Below are 21,273 nucleotides of genomic sequence, written 5' to 3'. Positions count from 1 at the left end.
AACAAAGAGATTAATCTCTCTCGGCTCCGTAATCAGCATACTGTGAGCCGCCGAAGAAGAGAATGAGGAGTTCTTTTTTGCTATTTGCTTTACGTCGCACCGACACAGATATGTCTTATGGCGACGATAGGGGAAAGGGCTAGGAAGTGGAAGGAAGCGGCCGTGGCCTTAATTAAGGTACAGCCTCGGCATTTGCCTGGCGTGAAAATGGCAAACCACGGAAAACCATCTTCAGGGCTGCCGACAGTGGGGCTCGAACCCACTATCTCCCGATTACTGGATACTGGCCGCACTTAAGCGACTGCAGCTATCGAGCTCGGTACAATGAGGAGTAAAAAGGGAAAAAGATACTAGCCGATAATTTTTACGTAACTCATTATTTAGTGCTCCATTAGGTGGAAACGCTACTATATTTATCTTAACGGTTACGTCGCGCATTCCTATCTACGAAATGTCACTGTAAAAAAGTCACAAATGGAACATAATAATTGCTTTTACACAGTTGAGGTCTAAAATCTGCAGTAAATTAAGAAATATTTTATTTTTGGAGAATATTATGTAAATACCTACTTTACTACTTTACAAGAACTTTTGGTGCTACGCTCACAGTAACACACGTATGTCTTTTGTTTGTCTTACAGTTTCAACAATTTCGTGTGTGATGTCTGTGTTCACTGAAGTTCTTTGCTTTCGTTTCATTGCTTCAGTTGTCAGTGACATCATTTCCTGAATTGTATCGCGATATGCAAGATTTAAGAGGCGACAAAAAGCTATGGCCAATGTACATAAGAGTAATTCTGTGGACTAGTAATTTATTGGTCCAGGGATCATGCTATTTTCGTTCGAACAAAAATTTAAAAAAATATTTATTGGTCCAGAGATCATGCTATTTTTTCTTTCAACAAAAATCATTTTTGTGGTACTTACGATATTTCTCTGTAATGTGCAGCGCCAAGTTGTTGAATGCATCCTTAGTTGTTTTTCCGTAGAGTTCCAGCCACATCACTATAACATGGTCATCTGCCTCATTGAAGAACGAAATAACATCGTGAATGCTGTTGACCTCCAATTTGCTGTTTGAACTGGCCGCTCTAGTCATATGGACAAAGATAATGAGAATCCACAGACATAGCACTCCCATTCCTCGGTGCTAGCCCTGGACCTCAAGAAATTAACAAAAGACGGCACCAGCAGCGGAATACGACATAAAGAAGTCCTGTCAAAAAGCCTTATGTATTTCTCTAATAACGACGGTATTTCTTAATTTACCGCAGATTTTTCACTTCATTTAAGTAAAAGCAATTATTATGTTCCATTTGTGACAAATTTTACAGTGACATTTCGTAGATAGGAATGCGCGATGTAACCTATCTTAACATTAGTGGGTCCAAACTCCACTGTCGGCAACCGTAAATATACGCTGACTTAGCAAATGTCATGGGATAGTCACCTAATAGCGTGTGGGGCCTCCTCTGGCCCTGCGAACTGCAGTGAGACGTCGTGGAAGTGAGTCAACAAGTCCCTGGTAGTCCTCTGGACGCAACTGACACCAAATTATTTGCAGAGCGGCCGCCAATGCTGGTCTGTTCGTGGGTGCAGGATCCATGGCACGGAGCCTGCGTTACAGGATATCCCAGATATGCTCGATAGGGTTCATATCGGGGCTCCTGGGTGGCCATGGCAGTCGTTGGACCTCCGCTGCATATTTCTGGAACCATTCCCGGACGACGTGGGAGCGATGTGGCGGCGCGTTATCATCTTGTGGTCTGCGCCATACACGGTGCCTCCCATCGGCATGGTGCAGTTGAAATCGTGATTCGTCCGACCATATCACGTTACGCCGTTGTTCCAGTGTCCATCCCTGGTGACTGGCGACAAATGCGCGTCGTTGTGGCCGATGACGTTGGGTTAACAGTGGCACCCGTGTGCGGCACCGGCTCCCATACCCCATAGAACCCATGTTCCTACAGATTGTCCACTGGGAGACCTATTTAGCACGGCCTTTGTTGAACTGAGCCGTGATTTGTTGCACGGTTGCCCGTCTGTCACTATTGACAATCCGTCTCAGATGTCGCCGGTCACGGTCATCGAGGGTGGCTGGACGGCCGGTCGTTCGTCTGTTGTGAACGGTGACACCCGCATTCAACCATTCGCGATACACCCTGGACACGGTTGATCGTGTGAAGCCGAATTCCCGCACCACTTCCGACATCGCACTTCCCATCCGTCGGGCACCGACCACCATACCCCATTCGAACGGTGTCAGCTCACGACGACGTTTTATGTTACACCTGTCACATGCACAGCCACTGCTCACAAGGTCTCCTATACAACTGCCGCTGGCACAGGGGCGTGTGGTGCGCAGACAACACACCTGCGCATCAGTGCTGCGCTATCCCATAACATTTGCTCAGTCAGTGTAGTTTTCCGTGGTTTCCCATGTTCACACCAGGGAAATACTAGGGCTGTACCTTAAATAAGTCCACGTTCGCTTCCTTCCCGCTCCCAGCCCTTTCCTAACCCTTATCTGCGTCGGCGTGACGTAAACCAAATTGTAAAAAAACATCTATCAGCAAAGACGAATGTACCGTACGTGTAACAAGAGAGAATGTGGAAAATCATGTGGAATAACATACATGTTGCAACACTCACGAATACAGAGGCACGGAGATGAATTATTTGCTAGAGGGAAACTGGTGTTTCCGTAGTTTTCAAACACGTCTGATATTTGTCCAACTAGCAAACCGCACGACCGTATTATTCACCAAGGTTTGGTTACAGCCTGGTCGTGTCGAGTCAACACATTCTCAGAATGTCGTCTGCTTACGAATAGGAAGCACGTTCACATTCTCTGGGACGAGGACAGTCCCATGACGACTGTAGAGAACCACGATATGCCGAGAGTGTTAAAGAGCTGGGTTACATTACATGCTGCACTGCAGAGAAGCCACAGCATATGAAGGTTGTGTTAGAAAGTGAAGTATTTTGTTTCAGTGTACTCGCTAGTAAGCCAGAAGAAGTAACCAAAATGAGTCTCTATAAATAACTCGTATTCGTAATGAAAATGAAATGAAAACCTACAACCTGTTTTCCAGTCATTGACCAGGTCAGGGATGTAATGAATGAAGCATATATAGGCTGTTAGTACGATGGGGTCGCCACTCCCAAAATGATATATTAATGCCTGATAGATGCTATGAAATGAGAATGGAGAGTGTTGCTGGAATGAAAGATGACAGGGAAAACCGGAGTACCCGGAGAAAAACCTGTCCCGCATCCGCTTTGTCCAGCACAAATTTCACATGGAGTGACCGGGATTTGAACCACGGTATCCAGCGGTGAGAGGCCGACGCGCTGCCGTCTGAGCCACCGAAGCTCCGAATTCGTAATATTCATCCATATATAGAAAAAGAAAATCCGAGAAAAATATGTAGATGCGAAAATTATAGGCAAAGCTAAAAGTGAACTTGAACTTAACAATAATGTTAAATTGTTAAACAGAGAATTGAAAAAAATAAGGGGAACAGTAAAATGATGTAATATTATCAAAGGAATGTGGGGGAAAGATATCTAAGGCAGGCGAAAACAAAGAGGATGCATATAGTAAGGATATACGTGAGGATGTATCTTGTATCTCGTGACTTAGTTAAAATGTATGAAATACTGTAAATTAAAAGTCTAAGTTTGTCTAATTATTAAAAATACGTCCAAGATGATTTTATGGAATGTATAAAAGTAATTGTAAGTTTGCATTCGAGAGATAGTGAATTCCAACGCTATTGTCAGCCCAGTCCCTTTCCTGTGCCATTTACGAAAATATATCTGAATTAGTACAACTTAAACAAGTAGCATAATATATATCATCATCATCATCATCTGTTTACCCTCCAGGTTCGGTTTTTCCCTCGGACTTAGCGAGGGATCCCACCTCTACCGCCTCAAGGGCAGTGTCCTGGAGCTTCAGACTCTTGGTCGGGGGATACAACTGGGGAGTATGACCAGTACCTCGCCCAGGCGGCCTCACCTGCTATGCTGAACAGGGGCCTTGTGGAGGGATGGGAAGATTGGAAGGGATAGGCAAGGAAGAGGGAAGGAAGCGGCCGTGGCCTTAAGTTAGGTACCATCCCGGCATTCGCCTGGAGGAGAAGGGGGAAACCACGGAAAACCACTTCGAGGATGGCTGAGGTGGGTATCTAACCCACCTCTACTCAGTTGACCTCCCGAGGCTGAGTGGACCCCGTTCCAGCCCTCATACCACTTTTCAAATTTCATGGCAGAGCCGGGAATCGAACCCGGGCCTCCGGGGGTGGCAGCTAATCACGCTAACCACTACGCCACAGAGGCGGACATAATATATATTTTAATTATATTTTTGTAAATTTTTGTTAGTTGAAATATCTTTAGTATTTTTTTATTATAAACTATTAACTCCATACATTAGTAATGGTCACAAAAAATGAATACTCTGTCCAATTGCTGGTAATCTGTGATTGGGGGGAATGTTATTATAATATTCTATACATTCAATCATTCTTCTTCATTCATTCATTCATTCATTCATTCATTCATTCATATTGATCCATATACCGCGAATCTCTATCTGATTTACGTAATGTGTAGATATTCTAATTAAGCTGATAGGTAAACATTTGTTGAAGGTCGACCTTGACTTAACGTCAAGGGTTCAAGATCCATTAATATTCAGTCTACAGGGTGGTAGGAATGGACCGGGCAAAAATGGCAGGATGTGAAAGGGAATGCTGCAGGAAGTAAATCTGTGATATGGAACAGATAGGTACAAGCAAAACACACTCAGATATTGCGAAAAATTGTCGAAGTACAACGGGGCACATATTATTACGAGCCCAATGTATTTTACTGAGCCCTATAAAATGTTAAATTTTTCCTCACGTATCATATTTCCGGTCAAACGATACCTCAACCATTCGGATCGCATCTTCAGTTCCGAATTTATAAACCCGAATGTCAGCACATCATTTCTTTACCGTAAGGTTTGAATGTATGTAGTTAGCCTCTTTTTTAAACGCTGACATCAGCATTTCCGCAATTTGCTAGAATTGCTCAAGCAAATCTACAGCGAGTGGCTTAATCTGGATGTGACGTACCTGCACAACCTTGTGGACTCACTTCCTAACCGAATCCACGCAGTTACATGGTGTTAAATGTGAGCGTATCGATTTGTCTGTCTCAGGCCTAACCTATGTACAGTCACTCCCATAAATATTCGGCCAATGATGAAATACGCGAAAAAGTTATAACAATAACGCACCCATGAGTCGAATGTGAAACCAAATGTGTCCAAGTTATGAAACTACATTTCGTTGCTTAGGCCGAAGAGAAATCAGGGAACATTGATGTACAGTATGCTGTAAAAGAAAGGCCATAGTGGACATGGGTGAAATGACACGCCTCAAATATATTCGGTCACCTGAAAAGGCCGGGATTGCCGTTGTGTTCATTGACGGAGACAGGGCAGATAGCGTTGCAAAATGTTCAGTTCAGGAGTGCGGTGTCGCGAGACACGTCGTGCAGAAATCATTTGCTGCAGTGTTGCGGAATGGTATCAAATGGGGTGCAAAAGACAACACAATACCACTTTTGAAGAACGCCAGCTCGTGATATTCCATCGTGCTCGAGGTAAATCGCGTAGAAAGATATCGCAGATGCTTAACATAACCAGAACAACAATTGGAGATATAATACGATGCAAAAATGAAGACAGAATTGATTCAATTCCCCAGACAGGCAGACGAAGTAGGCTAACACAACGAGAGGAGCGGTTGTGCTTCAGAATGGAAAACGGAATCCGAAAATTAGTGCTCCGAAACTGGCAGCAGCTGTTTTAGAGGAGTGTGGAAAGAAAGTGGGTACTGATACCGTGCGAAGAGCACTGCGAAGGAATGAGTTCTTTCGGAGAAAAGCTAGGAGGAAACCATACATTAGTGCAGTAAATAAAACAAGCGGCTAGAGTTCGCAAAAACCTTCGTACGCAAACCCAGTGCTTGGTGGGAGGATGTGTTATTTGTTGATGAGTCAAAGTTCAACGTCTTCAGGTCCGATGCCAAGCAATTTGTGTGGCGGAAACGTCACGAGGAACTGAGAACAAGCAATTTAGAAGCAACGGTAAAAAAAAATGGAGGAAGAGCAATCGTGTAGGGATGTGTAGCATCGAACGGGGTTGGTGCACTGAGTTTCATTGAAGATACTTTGACAAAAAAGGTGTATTTGGCTATCCTCAAAAACAATTTGCGACAATTTGCGGAACAACTTGATATACAGTGTACTTTCAATTTCTACCAAGATATCGACCTCAAGCACAAGTCGTAACTTGTCAGGGAGTGGCTGTTGTACAACTGCCCGAAGGTCTTGAAACTCCACCACAATCACCCGACCTGAACCCCATCGAGAAGGTATGGAGTCGAATGAAGGCAGCTCTGCAATTGCGACGGCCAAGTTCCTTCAGAGACTTGAAGAGGAGACTGCTACAAGAATGGGCGGCATTAAGCCCTGATTATATCAAGAAAGTTATCGCCAGTATGCCGAATCGACTGAAATAGGTCCTAAAACATCAAGGTGGACCTACAAAGAACTGAATGTGTAACATTGTTGTGAATTATGCGAGTTTATGTTGCTTTTTGTATAGTGGCCGAATATTTTTGAGGTGGCACTGGAATTATTGCTTTTATTTAATGTACAACAGAGGGCGTACTAATGACTGTCAGAAGATTTTGAATTACATCACAATGTTTGTAGAACGTGTTACTATGTTTTCCTACATGTTTCGTTGTATTTAACGTTATCTTTATAGTGTAAGAATAACTATCCAATAAAAGTGTGTGAAAAATCAGACTGACCGAATATTTATGGGAGTAACTGTAACTTCTCCAGATGACCCCAATGGCGCAGTCGGTTGGACATTGTTCTCTGTTCTTAGAAAGAAACATGTATGCAAACATCATGAGTTGCCGTGTTGTTCAGGCATAAATACATGTAAATACTTATATTTAATTTGACTTAAACACTAAAACGTCCACCTGCCCAATTTAACCAAAGTGACAAATGTGGCAATAGAGTATTGATTCCTGTCTTAATCATGCCGATTTCGATAGAAGCTTTCACAACTTGGTGAGTTTGCTTGGTTAATTTCGACAGCGCTGTAGATGTAGTTATTTTTGCTGGCAGGACCTAGTGTTTACAGTGCACTATGTCTTCTGGTATGGGCTAGAGCAATTTTGTTACTTTCATTGATCTGTCTCAGCTTTATCCTTAGCTTTGACAAAATGAATGTGACTGAGGTATGAGTAATGCTAGTAATGCCATTCCTTCTGCAGCCAGTTCCTGCTATGAATGGTGTGAAAATATTGCTCATAGGGTCAGTTGGTGCATGCATTTCAGTGGGCTTGGCAGACTGATGTGTAATAGCAACTTCTGGCTTGGTGAGGAAAGCAACGGGAAACTACCTCACTCCTCATTTCCCTAGTACGCCTCTTCAGTGATGCCTAGGCCATCTATGACAGCTGATGGCAGAGCTGTTGAGGATCCAACCAGCCTTCGGGCTGAGGACTAAACACACAGCATATTTTAAGTGGAGACGTAGGCCAAATGGCTTTAAATGCACAAGAAAAAAGAATTTATCTAAGCTCACCGGGCGAACAGTCACTCTAGTGCACACGCACAGATGGATCGTAAAGCCTGTGCAGATGGTGGGGCGAACGAGTCCCTTGCTTAACCACACGCACACTGCCTCGATCTGTGATGTTTTTGGGCGTGTTTTTCTTATCATGGACTGGGCCCGCTCACTGAGCTGACCACTACCATGTTTATTTAAACATCCTGGATGATCAGGTGCTGCCTTTCAGTCAACATCTGCATGATGAGTATGCTATTGAAATCCAGATTTTTCAACATGACAACTGCAAAGTTCATCGGGCTTGACGCATATGAAACTGGTTTTATGAACACTCCCCTGCATTATTACAACTCGATTGGCCTGTAAAATTACCTGACTTGAACCCCATTGAAAATATGTGGGACATGTTGGAAGAGAGGGTAAAACGTAATTGCTTTAAAAGGTGATGATTTTGAGGTGCATGATTTGGTTTACGACCAAGTGAGTTGGCCGTGCCGTTAGGATTTACGCAGCTGTAAACATGCATTCGGGAGATAGTCTGTTCGAATCCCACCGTCGATAGCCATGAAGATGGGTTTTCGTGGTTTTCCATTTTCACACCAGACAAACGCTGAGGCTGCGCCTTAATTAAGGTGTTAGTGCAATGTTAAACAAGTCGAAAAAGATTGGTTTACGATTTACAAGTCTGAAAGCCAATGGTCCACACCCCAAAAGAACCACACACTAAGGAAGGGCCCAAAATGTGAAGCTGGAATCAAACTTGAAATGCTGTTGTTATGTTACGCACAGGGACGGAACAGAGGTAAACAAATAATTGTTCAGTTCAAAATTAACATCTTGAGAGGTTCGTAAAAGCAATAATGAAAAATGTTCGAACCACAAGGAAACCACCCTCGTTATATTCTTCTTCATGAGGTAAATATTCGTATTTTTGCCCCCTTGATCAAGGTTGTCACATCATGGTTGTCGAGCCACTGCGGGAAGTTCCTCGTCCAGGATAACCTTCTCTGTCTACGTGCACGTTCCCCTTCTGTCCTACTTTCTATGACTGGTTGTGACAACTATAGCTTATTCCATGTTAAGAAAACAGTATTGCTCATATAGCAACAGGGTCGCCATATCGAAAGGCTCTGCTAAACAGCATCACGGGAAAACGGTGGCATGTAATTTTGTGAAATTCAGTACAGTATTTAAGTTTACGATAAAAGGTAGAAGAAAGTAAGCTGAAAATATATTCATGAACCGTATGGGATGGGGTGGGGCAGGGGGTAAAGGAGCTCATTTTGATGTCCACAGCGTAACGGGTAAACAGTGGAATATTTTTTTTAATCTCAGTTTTTAAGTTAAAGATAAAAGGGGGGAAGAAAAAAGCTGCTAGTTAAGCACAGTTTACTTTTGTTTCTCCCTCAGCCTCATCCATAGAGTAAATAAATCACTGTATTAAAATTAAAGAAAGAAATCGCACACGCAGACTAAGTAACTACATTACACTCACTCAACACAAGACAAGTACGCCCTGATGTAAGGACTAAAAACATGCAGATCTCAAAAAAGGCAATTTCTCTACAACAGAAATAAGCTGCCAGGATTCATAGAGTAACGGATAACGCGTTATACGTATGTACCAGAGTGACACAGAAGAAAAATGAAGGAAGGCAACAAAGCGATGGCTGTTCCTGCCATTGTGCTTCCTCCCTGCGAATGTATTTATGACACAGGAAAGATTTAGGCCTAGTCATTAAATTAATAATGCACATACAAATATTGTTTCGTCCTTTTTTCTTTCATAATACAACATAAATTACATTATAATATTCCTTAATCACAAGGAATTATGGGTGTCCAAGGAGGGGGGTGTTCACTCCTTGTAAGTCCATCAGAGCAATACTGTTTTCTTATATAGGAAGGGAAACCGAAAATGAGAGGTGTTTTCGGCCAGTTGAACTTAATATAAATCCTGCAGAAATGCTGTGCATACGAAAGGAATATTTTGGAAACCTGCCCACGGTTAAGAGAAATCGTGGTAACTTCTCAGAACGAAATCAGTGGCATGAGATTGAGGATGGAAATAGAATCTCCATTTATATAATAAAGATAACTACCACAAACCACAATGACATAGGCCTATTATGAGGGAAGAAGGGGATCTTATTAGACAAGGATAAAATGGCTTCAAACAGTAATAGGATCAGCATGAGTCCCGCGTAAGAAACCTGCTAATTGGACGACAGCGTTAATCGCATCACCTCTACAAGCAGCAGACCGGAAAGTTTCCAACAGCTTTGGAGGTATTTCTATAATTAGTATTCCCAACATTGTGAAAAATAATCAAAATCGAATTTTTAGTTTTTTCATGGCCTTGAGAAATATAAACGTGAAAAGTATGCGTGAAATGCAAACCATGGCTTTTATTTTTCGTACAGCCTTTCCGTATGGTGTACAATATTCTCTCTACGCAATTCCAAGTTCGTAGTGATATAAATCCACTCGTAGTTCAATTGTTTGATGAACCAGAAATCGAACTCAGGACCTCTGGATAAAAGGTAGACTTAAACTCTAAATCATGGGACTGGCAAATATACAAAAACTGTATGTTTAGTCCTCAGCCCGAAGGCTGGGTGGATCCTCAACAGCTCCGCCATCAGCTGTCATAGATGGCCTAGGCATCACTGAAGGGGCGTACTAGGGAAATGAGGAGTGAGGTAGTTTCCCGTTGCTTTCCTCACCGAGCCAGGAGTTGCTGTTACATATCAGTCTGCCAAGCCCACTGACATGCATGCATCAACTGACTCTATGAGCAATATTTTCACACCATTCATAGCAGGGACTGGCTGCAGAAGGAATGGCATTACTAGCATCATTCATACATCAGTCACTTTCATTTTGTCAAAGCCAAGGACAGAGCTGAGATAGATCTATGAAAGTAACAAAATTGCTCTAGCCTATACCAGAAGACATAGTGCACTGTAAACACTAGGTCCCGCCAGCAAAGGCACATACAAAAACTAAAGCAAAATAATAAGAATAAGAATAAGAATAAGAATAAGAATAATACAGCACAATCTCTACCTAACCTACTTTGCTGAAACATCCGCATGTAGCCTTTAAAACCGTCCACTATCTTTTAACGTAGATTTACGTTCCTCGATCAAAGTTATATGGAAAGAAAAATGTTAAGACACTTTTAGTTTTTAGGAAGAACGCGCATATCGCCAAGAGTATTTAACTTACTACGACTATTATGTTTAACGTCTCAACTGACGGATAAAAGAGGAGGTTACCTATTTCAACAACAAAAAATAGAAACTCTGAAACGTAGTTTGCATGAAATATCTATATCTTCAAAGCAAGACAACATTTGTGCTCAATATATGACGTCACACGTATACTCTGTTATAAGATGGCGCTGTGTGTTGACACGCGAGCTCAGTTGGAAGTTAGCTGAAACAGTGAAAACAATCAATCCATCAATCAATCAATCAATCAATCAATCAAACAATCAATCACCACTGATCTGCATTTAGAGCAGTCGCCCAGGTAGTAGATCTTTTATGTTGTTTACTTAGTCTTTTCTTAAATGATTGCAATGAATTTGGAAATTTATTGAACATCTTCCTTGGTAAATTATTCGAATCACTAACTCCTCTTTCTATAAACGGATATTTGCCCCAGTTTGTCCTCTTGAATTCCAACTTTATCTTCATATTGTGATGTATCCTACTTTCAGAAACACCACTAAACTTATTCGTCTACTAATGTCATTCCATGCCATCTCTCCACTGTACCTCTTAGGGCTGGTTTACACGGGTAGAGTAGCGAGGCGAGTAGAGTGGATAGTAGAGCTACTAGCATCGTGTAAACGACCTGGATAGTAGCAAGTAGAGTAGAGTAGTTAGTAGGCAGTAGAGTAGAGTGGGTTTCCGCTGCGGTAAAGTAACTCCACCACTATCCTTCCCCCTCCACCGGAACCGAGCTCCGAGAGCTGGCGGAGAAGTCCGAGGACGCTCGATTTTTCAGCTGGCGCGTCATTCGACTGCTGTATTTGCATGTGTGTACAGACGGTGGTATTACGTTGAGCGTTTATTTGGCGGCAAAATGAAGTGGACGGAAGAAGAAACTTGCAAATTTGTGGAGCTCTACAGCGAAAAAAAATGTTTATGGAACATAAACAGCGTTACTTATAGAAATAAGAATATGAGACGGGCGGCGGAAGAGGACTTGATTGCGAAAATGGGTAAAGAGGGTTTTGGGTTAACGGAACTGAAACAGAAAATAAAAAATTACGATGTACATACAATCAAGAACTCATGAAAATACGAAGATCCAAGAAGTCTGGAGGTGGTGCCGCAGACATCTACACTCGAAGATGCAACATAAAATATAAACAAGTGTCAGCTGGATTTTCACTTAATATGAAGATTTCTCAAGTTTCAATGTTACACAGCGTGTTCATCATGTGTCTCGACATGTTTAAGTTAGGCAATACAGTGGTGCAGGACTGTGTACATTAATCATATTAATAAAATACATAGGGATCTTCTACATATCACTTGCCACTGACGTTACTTTTCAGCAATAACAGTAATTTCCCCAACAAATTGAATAGTTTCCATATGTTGTTTGGAATATCCAAAATAATTATTGTTTACAGTACTGTGTCAGATCTAGAAGCTTAAGCTCTACACCTGGGCCGTACAAGCAACGAACAAAAAAAAATTAAATAGATCAATAATTGGGATATTTATGGCGAAGAAGCTACTGCAAATTAGGCCTACGCCAGCGTAATTTACAGTGTACTTATGGCCGGTTTCGTCTCAAAACTCACGTGTGAAAATTATTAGCAAATGGTATCAAAACTCACGACTGCAAACTAATAGCTAAATTAATATTCCAATGAGTCTCAAAATTCACGACTCCGGATAGCAGCTGCCTGCGATGACGGCAGGAGGGGTGAGGTGCGCGGTGACTCACTCACCAGGCCTCTCCTGAGGCCACAATACCATTAACATTAAATTTATATCAAAAGGAAAAATACGTTACATTACCTTTAAGACCACAGAAAAATGTTTTGATAATAATAATAATAATAATAATAATAATAATAATAATAATAATAATAATAATGTTGCATCCGGGAGATAGTAGGTTCGAATCCCACTATCGGCAGCCCTGAAGATGGTTTTCCGTGGTTTCCCATTTTCACACCAGGAAAATGCTGGGGCTGTACCTTAATTAAGGCCACGGCCGCTTCCTTCCAACCCCTAGGCCTTTCCTATTCCATCGTCGCTATAAGACTATCTGTGTCGGTGCGACGTAAAGCCCCTAGCGAATAATAATAATAATACACCTCTGTGTCATTCACCGACCATTATTTTCCCCTGTGTGTTGGGGTGGCAGAGTAACATCCACAGTATCCTCTGCCTATCGTAAGAGGTGACTAAAAGGGGACCCAGGGGTACTTACATTTTTTAGAAAAGGCCCTTGTCTTTCTTTGCCCGAAACCTTCATTTTCTCGAAGTATGGGCCACCTTCCATTTTTTCCCTCTGATTAGTATTAATAGAGGATGGCTGCCCAGCTGCACTCCCTCTTAAAACAGTAATCACCACCACCACCTTTTCCTTCATTGTTTTCAACACTTATTGATTTTTAATGAACCTTTCCTCATTTTCTTGGCTGGGGAAAGAACCATCATCATAAAATATCATCAACATCAGCGCTGTGGAGTCTTTTTTAAGACATACAGCAACAGAACGTCAAAGATAGCGATTGGCTACTTCGCTATATTTTAGATAAAATTCTGACACATTTTAATTTATGATTTTATAAATTTGGTGACCCAAGTAGTCAATACTACAAGTATATAACATTGCGTTTCGTGTAATCGCGTGGGGGCGTGATGTAATATATTAATCTATGCTAAGTAAGGCATCTGGGAGTACATGACTCAGTCATACGTGTGGAGCATGAGTTCATATTATTTTCGGAAAGCGTATCAGAGACCGTTCATCATACTCGCCCACTTTCTGAAGGAAATGGAGATAAGTAATTTAATTTCCCTGCGATGAAATTCATGACCAGATTAATCTCTAATGACACTAAATGAGTGAATTAACAGTCGTAATATTTTTATATCGGTAAAATAAAGTTTCTTATATAAGTAAATGCCGTCTTCTGGCCTCATAATAGAACTAAGCCCCGGTAATTACTACCAACTGAAAATTTATTTTAACTAGCAGCAGGCAATATACCTACTTTAATTTTATGTCGTCCGGCTGCATGGATACATGGTTAGCATGTTGGCCTGTGGTCCAATGGGTCCAGGGAGTCCCAGGTTCGACTCCTGGCCGGGATTTTCACTTTCATTTGTTAATTCCTATGGCTCGGGAACTGAGTGTTTGTGCCGTCTTCAGCATTGGACTTCATGGATTGCAAAAAAAGAGGCGTATTTCTATTTTTCTTCTATTCACATAATTCAATCGATTATCCATCCGACACACTTACACCGGAAAATTTATTCATGACGCAACAGATTATTCTACGCGATATAACTGAATGATATTTGAAATTCATTTGATTATTTATTCCATTATTTAAATAACCGGATGGAAGCTATTTGATTTTTTTAAAATGTCCGATTATATCATCACTAGTAGGGTGGGCATATATCCATTCAAAGAAGAACTGGTCCTGCTCGTGAGGTTTGAGACTGGCCTAGATAGAGAAACCTATTCTTGCTAATCCTCTTCTTAGAATTCTTGAATTTTGATACTCGTGAGTTTTGAGACTCGTGGGTTCTGAGACGACACACTGATGGCCAATGGGTATTCTTTCTATAACTTTTGAAATGAATTCTGTAAAATTTCATTCGGATAAGATTTAGGTTGACTGAAATACAACAAAATGGAAATAGAAACATCACTACAGTCTAACTGGGGAAAGGAGTACCTCACCCCTTCACCGTGGAACAAAAACCTTCGCCAGAATTATGATCTATAATTAGACTGGAGCTCGTTCATATAGTTTTATCTTAGAAATCACCACTAAAGTATTCACAGACGAAGACTAGTAAAATCCTGAGGGGATGATTGCACTGTCGTTACTTTCTGTACAATAATGAATAAAGTCATAAAAATCCAATCGTTTGTGTTCCTGGATTAAAATACATGCTTGTACTGCCAGGGAACTGCTCCTTCATTAACAAAATGATTCCTGAGACGATCCCTCATGTTCTTGGCCAACTGTGTCGAGTTTGTCCCCCCATATTTCTCCAAATTGCCAAGTTCTCTCAGAATTAATGCCGATGCCCCGAGTGTATCTCTCCTACTAAGCCAGCCTCTTACCCATTCCCTCTTTTCCTAATTTACTTCTTCTTCTGACGCTTCACTAACCTCTTGCAGTAAGATGTTTGTAAATGTCTTTAAACACTTCCTTACGATGTGCTTACGTCTTGACATGGTGCTACTACTGTACTCTACTCTACTGTATGACTCTACTCCCGTATGAACGATACGAGTGTCAACTCTACCAGACAGCGGTAGAGTGGAGTAAAGTGGCTACTCTACTAACTACTCTACTCGCCTCGCAACTCTACCCGTGTAAACCACCCCTAAGACCCATCTGTGCCGGTGTGACGTAAAGCAAATTGTGAAAAAACTTAGTTGAGTATTTCGCCTCCTTTCTTCCAAGTCTTCCCAACCCAAACTTCGTAACATTTTTGTACCGCGACTCTTCTGTCGGCAATCACCCACAACATGTCGAGCTGCTCTTCCTTGGATTTTTTCCAGTTCTTGAATCTGTTGAGGGGTCCTATACTCTGTAACCGTACTCTAGTTGGGGTTTTATCGGAGACTTATATGCCCTCTCCTTTACATCCTTGCTACAACCCCCTAAATATCCTGATAACCATGTGGAGAGATATGTATCCTTCATTTACAATCCAACTTATGTGATTACCCCGATAAATATGTTTCATTATATTAATACCAGGTACTTATAATGAGCCCCATAAGGAACCTTTGCCCCATCAATGCAGTCATTTAAACAGAGTACGTTTCCTATTAGTAAAACTCACAACCTGATTTTTAAACCCATTTATCGTCCATCTCACATGATAGATATCATTTTGATATCACTCACAGTCTTGCAACTTGTTTATTACTCTATCCACAAAATACCTTGTAATAAGTAAGTCTACGAAACCCTGAAAACCCTGCGGCCGTTACCAGAGTGACAGCCACCCGCCAATTTTTTGTAGCCATTCACCTGTATTATTATTACAAGGACGGTATGCTACGAATCGTGTGTGTTTGTTTTTAAGTATCAAGTGTTGTTTGAACAATACCGAACTCGGCGAAACACAAGCACAAAACATAATCGTTAATCCTCAGAATACGGACCAAGGTGGAAAACAGAATGTTTTAGCGAACCAGTATAGCGTCGTACATGCAACAATCTTCTTCTTCTTAATCTATTTTCCCTCCAGGGTCGGTTTTTCCCTCGGACTCAGCGAGGGATCCCACCTCTACCGCCTCAAGGGCAGTGTCCTGGAGCTTCAGACTCTGGGTAGGGGATACAACTGAGGAGGATGACCAGTACCTCGCCCAGGCGGCCTCACCTGCTATGCTATGCCTTGTGGAGGGATGGGAAGATTGGATGGGACAGGCAAGGAAGAGGGAAGGAAGCAACCGTGGCCTTAAATTAGGTACCATCCCGGCATTTGCCTGGGGGAGAAGTGGGAAACCACGGAAAACCAATTCCAGGATGGCTGAGGTGGGAATCGAACCCACCTCTACTCAGTTGACCTCCCGAGGCTGAGAGGACCCCGTTCCAGCCCTCGTACCACTTTTCAAATTTCGTGGTAAAGCCGGGAATCGAACCCGGACCCCCGGGATTGGCAGCTAATCACGCTAACCACTACACCACAGAGGCGGACACATGCAACAATCTACGAAATTAAAAAGAAGCCGATGAAAATCTATATTTTTGTAAAAATCCGCTGTATATGGAACAGGTAAGAGACATGCTATGAAGTTGGGGAATGACCCAAAAATCGACGAAGCGCTCTATCAATAATTTATTCAGTAACTCAGCCGGAACCCACACATTAACGGAGAAAGAAAGAGTTAAGTTCTTCTACAAACAAATTACGAGCAACGATGACGTTCGTACCAGTGACAGCTGGGCAAGTTGGAAAAACGATGTAACCTCCTTGAATATGTACAGTATATTTTTTCTCTGTAAAATCAGAGGTATACGGCCGATAAATAAATTTAGAAAAGGCTTTCCTAGTAATCCGCCAACTTATTGGCCCTGCAGGGCCGGATCACTGTGATTATAGTAATAATATATCTGGGGCCAATAAATTAATGGCGTGAGGCCACCGAAGTGGCCTGTGCAGATCTTTCGAGTGGAAACGAGACCTGCACGTCTGTGAGAATGGGGCTCTACCTAAGATAAATTCTAATGCTGAAGACGGCACACTCGCCCAGCCCCGAACCATTGGAATCAACCATTGAAGGTTAAAATCTCCGACTCGGCCCAGAATCGAACCCATCACCCCTGGAGCCAATCCACTGGAGCCTAACACTGGGGCCAATTACCTAGATATTATGTCCCTTAAAACTACAATAATTATCATAACTGAGTGACCTCACCTTCCGGTCCAACAGACTTCCTGAAGTGGCGGCATTTAGGAAATTTACTGCCGATGTTAATTTTCACGTTCCAATTGCGGAGCCTCCACCTCCAGAGGTCTTCAACATACTAACAAATTACGTCATTAAATGCTAAGAACTTCGTTCATGCTTCAAAAATCGGTCCGATAAACTGGATATTAGGTCTATTTGAGCAACAATTATCATTAAAAATCAACTTTCTTGTCTGAAATCATCGGACCCGCGAATAATTATCACCCACCACTCTTTCGTTTAAAATAAACAACATGCTAAACATGACAGTTTGCTTATAAGAGAGACCTCGCCCCTCAATAAATAAAATCCTATGAAACTAATTGCTGTGTCTGATGAGTAAAAAGGGGCCGATGACCTTAGATGTTAGGCCCCTTTAAACAACAAGCATCATCATCATCATAAGTAAAAATTTAATGAAAACCATCAACACAAAATCTTTAAATCCACTAAAATAGCACGTATACTGTTTGCATTCTGATATACTTTTTATAAAAGAGGTAGCTTTACATGCAGCCCTTTGATAAAAGTTATTTAATTAGAACGAAGTAAAATCAATATTGTGCTCTGGAATTAACTCTAATCAGTGTGACTCTGTGGCTTGCAGACTTTGGTGTGACGTCTGGCCGACAGCTGGACGACTTCCCATGCGCCTTCGTGTTCAACAGCAGCGACGAACGTCAGGGTTCATTTGCCAGCCCCAACTTCCCGGGATTCTATCCGCGGGACACTGAATGTCATTACTTTTTCCACGGCAAGAACCAAGAGAAAGTCCATCTACACTTCAACTACTTCGATGTGGAGGGAGTGTTGCCGTAAGTAATGATCTCACGAGTGTAGTATTAAGAATTCACTCCTGGTATTTAAAGGCTCTTTCACATATTCTCCAGACATAAAATTATATCTACCAGAGATGCAAATAGTATGCGGAGAAATGAGACTTTAGTTCATAATCTGAATCGGATCATTCAATTAGGAAGGAAAGCGTTTAGAAACTATTATTCGAGTATCAATGGAAATAAAATTATAATGTTGACTGTACATTTCAAAAGTTTGCCTTGTCCCGCTTCTCTACAGGGTGGGGTATGAAGTGAGATGAATCTTCGTTTCATTTTTACGACCAGATGCCCTTCCTTGACGTCAACCTCTTTACAGGAGTTAACGAGATAAAATTAATGACGTGATATGTGATAGAAAGAAGGAAGAGGGAGTGAAAGCCGGTGCCGGCTTATACTCTACTCCTGTCGAATAGCACTAAAATGTCTGCTCAAGACTTAACGTCTCCATCCGACGGACGAATTATAATCACCATCTACAGCGTCATACGCCCTCACTCCATATGAACACTGCAGAAAGGTTTGGAGTTGAATCCAGGCTTTTGGCAGGCAATCTAGTGATTAGACATGTTTATTTTTTTTACAATTGACTTTACGTCGCACCGAAACAGATAGGTCATATAGTGACGATGGGATAGGAAAGGGTTATGAGTGGGAAGGAAGCGACCGTGGCCTTAATTAAGGTACAGCCCCAGCATTTACCTGGTGTGAAAATGGGAAAACCACGGGAAACCATCTTCAGGGCTGCCGACGACTGGATTCGAGCCCACTGTCTCCCAAATTCAAGCTGATAGTTACGTGACCCAAACAGCGCGGCCACTTTCTCGGTGATTAAAAATTGTGTACCACCACCTCTCTTGCCGGGCAATATTCTGATGATGAAATTTTTTCGACCAACGGCACTCGAACCGGCTAACCACTGTCAGACCATATAGACTTCACGCCTTAACGATGATAGCCACCAGGCGAAAATGTGTGCCTTATACTCCGTTTTTGTCTCAGATTAGGTATACGGAAGTCCTAAATGGGCTCCGTTAAATTCTTCTTTGTCTTCCTGTTTGTTTGTTTGTTTGTTTGTTTGTTTGTTTGTTTGTTTGTTTGTTTGTTTGTTTGTTTGTTTGTTTGTTTGTTTGTTTGTTTGTTTGTTTGTTTGTTTGTTTGTTTGTTTGTTTGTTTGCTATTGGTTTAACGTCGCACTAACACAATGAAAATTTACGGCGACGACCCAAGTACAGAAAATTTCTACGATTGGGAAGGGAACAGCCGTGACCTTAATTAATGTACAGCCCCAGCATTTGCCTGGTGTGAAAATGGGGAAACCACGATAAACTATCCTCAGGGCTGCCGACTATTAATTTCGAACCCACCAAGCTCACAGCTACGTGGCCCTAACCGCACGACCAACTTGTTCGGTTGTTTGTTTGTTTGTTTGTTACGACATCGAAAGAAAAGGCTTAAAAGACTGTTTCGAAATTAAGCATTTAAGTTCAGAAATAGCCGAGTTGAGTAGTAGACTATAGACTGATGAACAATTGAATCAGAGATAGGTGAGTTTTAGAGTAATGGCTTTGCGGTAGGCTTGGTAAGTGTAATAGTACGGGGATCATTCACATGGAATGAAACGGAACCGTTGCTAAATCCGCCAACGTCCTCATCAGCGAACGATCCGTCATCATACACCCATTTGTCATCCTCCAGCAACCTGTGAGAGATCTGTACCTACAGCAAGACAATGCGCTGGCATATCACTCCTGGATTGTGGCCGATTTGTCCAAAGAACACTCTAAGGATGTAAGGATTCCTGCCTGGCCCTGGAAATCACCTGACCTCGATCCTATAGAGTTCACCCGGGATGCTGTCGGGTCGGATGTGCGCCCATTGGACCCTACTTTGAACAATCTCCGTGCATTATGGGAGGTTGTACAGCGATTATGGGTCAGTATGGCTCCCTAATGATTTTAGTGTCTTGTGAAGTCCATATCTCACCGCATCGCCACCGTCGTCAGGCTGAGAGGAGGTACTACACTCTACCTAACAGGTATTTCTAATTCAATTACTCGTCAGTAGGCCCCAGAGTTTTAGACAGAATTAGGTTACAATGCAAACCAGTTTGATTATCAGGAAGTATTGTTTGGCCCATTCTCCCGTAATGTAGCGAGAGTAAAATCAAATATAGGGGTTCTGATGGGCTGAACCCCTAATGTTTATGCAAGACTCATAGCATAACCGTGGTGCAGATTAGACTATACTTGTTACTCGCTCAGTAAGGCTCTAGACATCAGTGTATATTACAATGCAGAGAAGTAATATTAAGTGAGTCAGAACAGTAAGTGTCCAATTTCTCCGTTAATATTGGACGATGGAGAAAATCACCTATGCTGTTATCGCATGCACTAGTGTCGAAAAGTTAAGCATAAGTTACGAGTAAGCAGGGCAACAGGAAATAGAACGCAAATCGCACGACATATGCACCTACCAAACTTACGTGTTCGCTCTATATATGAAAGGAGTGTTCCCTGCTTTGACTAGCGGCGTAACCGCAAGGTAAACACAGCCAGTGCCTGCGCCCCATATTCCCTCAGTCGTGTTTCCCCGGTTATAGTATGCTGAGTGTAGCCTCGTGGTGAACGTGACAACGTAATGGCACAACGACGCCATTTGGACCCCGTTTTGCAGGGTAGAATACTCGGCCGCCTGGAAGCAGGCCACACACAGACCGAAGTCGCCACATCCTTGAATGTGCCACAAAGTGTCATTTCCAGGCTTTGGAGACGATTTCGAGACACAAGAGGTGTTAGTCGTAGACCAGTACCAGGTCGACCAAGGGTAACCGCCCCACAGCAGGACTGATATCTTGCCTTAACCGACCGACGAAATCGGAGTGCACCTGCAAGACAATTTGTCGGCGGAGCTTGCAGCCGTCTCAGAGGTTGCCCTTTCCCGGCAAACTATGTACGGCAGGCTCAGGACAGCAGGGCTGTTTGCCCGACGTCCAGCGGTGTGCGTCCCGCTCACTCCAGTACAGAGATGGGCCCGTTTACTGTGGAACCGCCAACATCCAAACTGGACCATGAATGAATGGAGGCATGTGCCCTTCAC

At 42.4% G+C, this 21,273-nt stretch overlaps 1 protein-coding gene across 1 annotated transcript in view; it reads left to right on the top strand.

The window, feature by feature from the left end:
* Positions 1-21,273, top strand: part of LOC136872283 (suppressor of lurcher protein 1-like) — a 171,564-nt gene that overhangs the window by 131,287 nt on the left and 19,004 nt on the right. Inside the window, exon 3 of the mRNA XM_067146102.2 lies at positions 17,946-18,153. Coding sequence (XP_067002203.2) covers positions 17,946-18,153 — 208 coding nt within the window. The remainder of the gene's footprint in view (positions 1-17,945; positions 18,154-21,273) is intronic.

The sequence above is a fragment of the Anabrus simplex genome, chromosome 4 (genome assembly GCF_040414725.1).
Source record: "Anabrus simplex isolate iqAnaSimp1 chromosome 4, ASM4041472v1, whole genome shotgun sequence".
NCBI classification, from domain to species: domain Eukaryota; kingdom Metazoa; phylum Arthropoda; class Insecta; order Orthoptera; family Tettigoniidae; genus Anabrus; species Anabrus simplex.
This window is presented reverse-complemented; position numbering and strand designations above follow the sequence as displayed.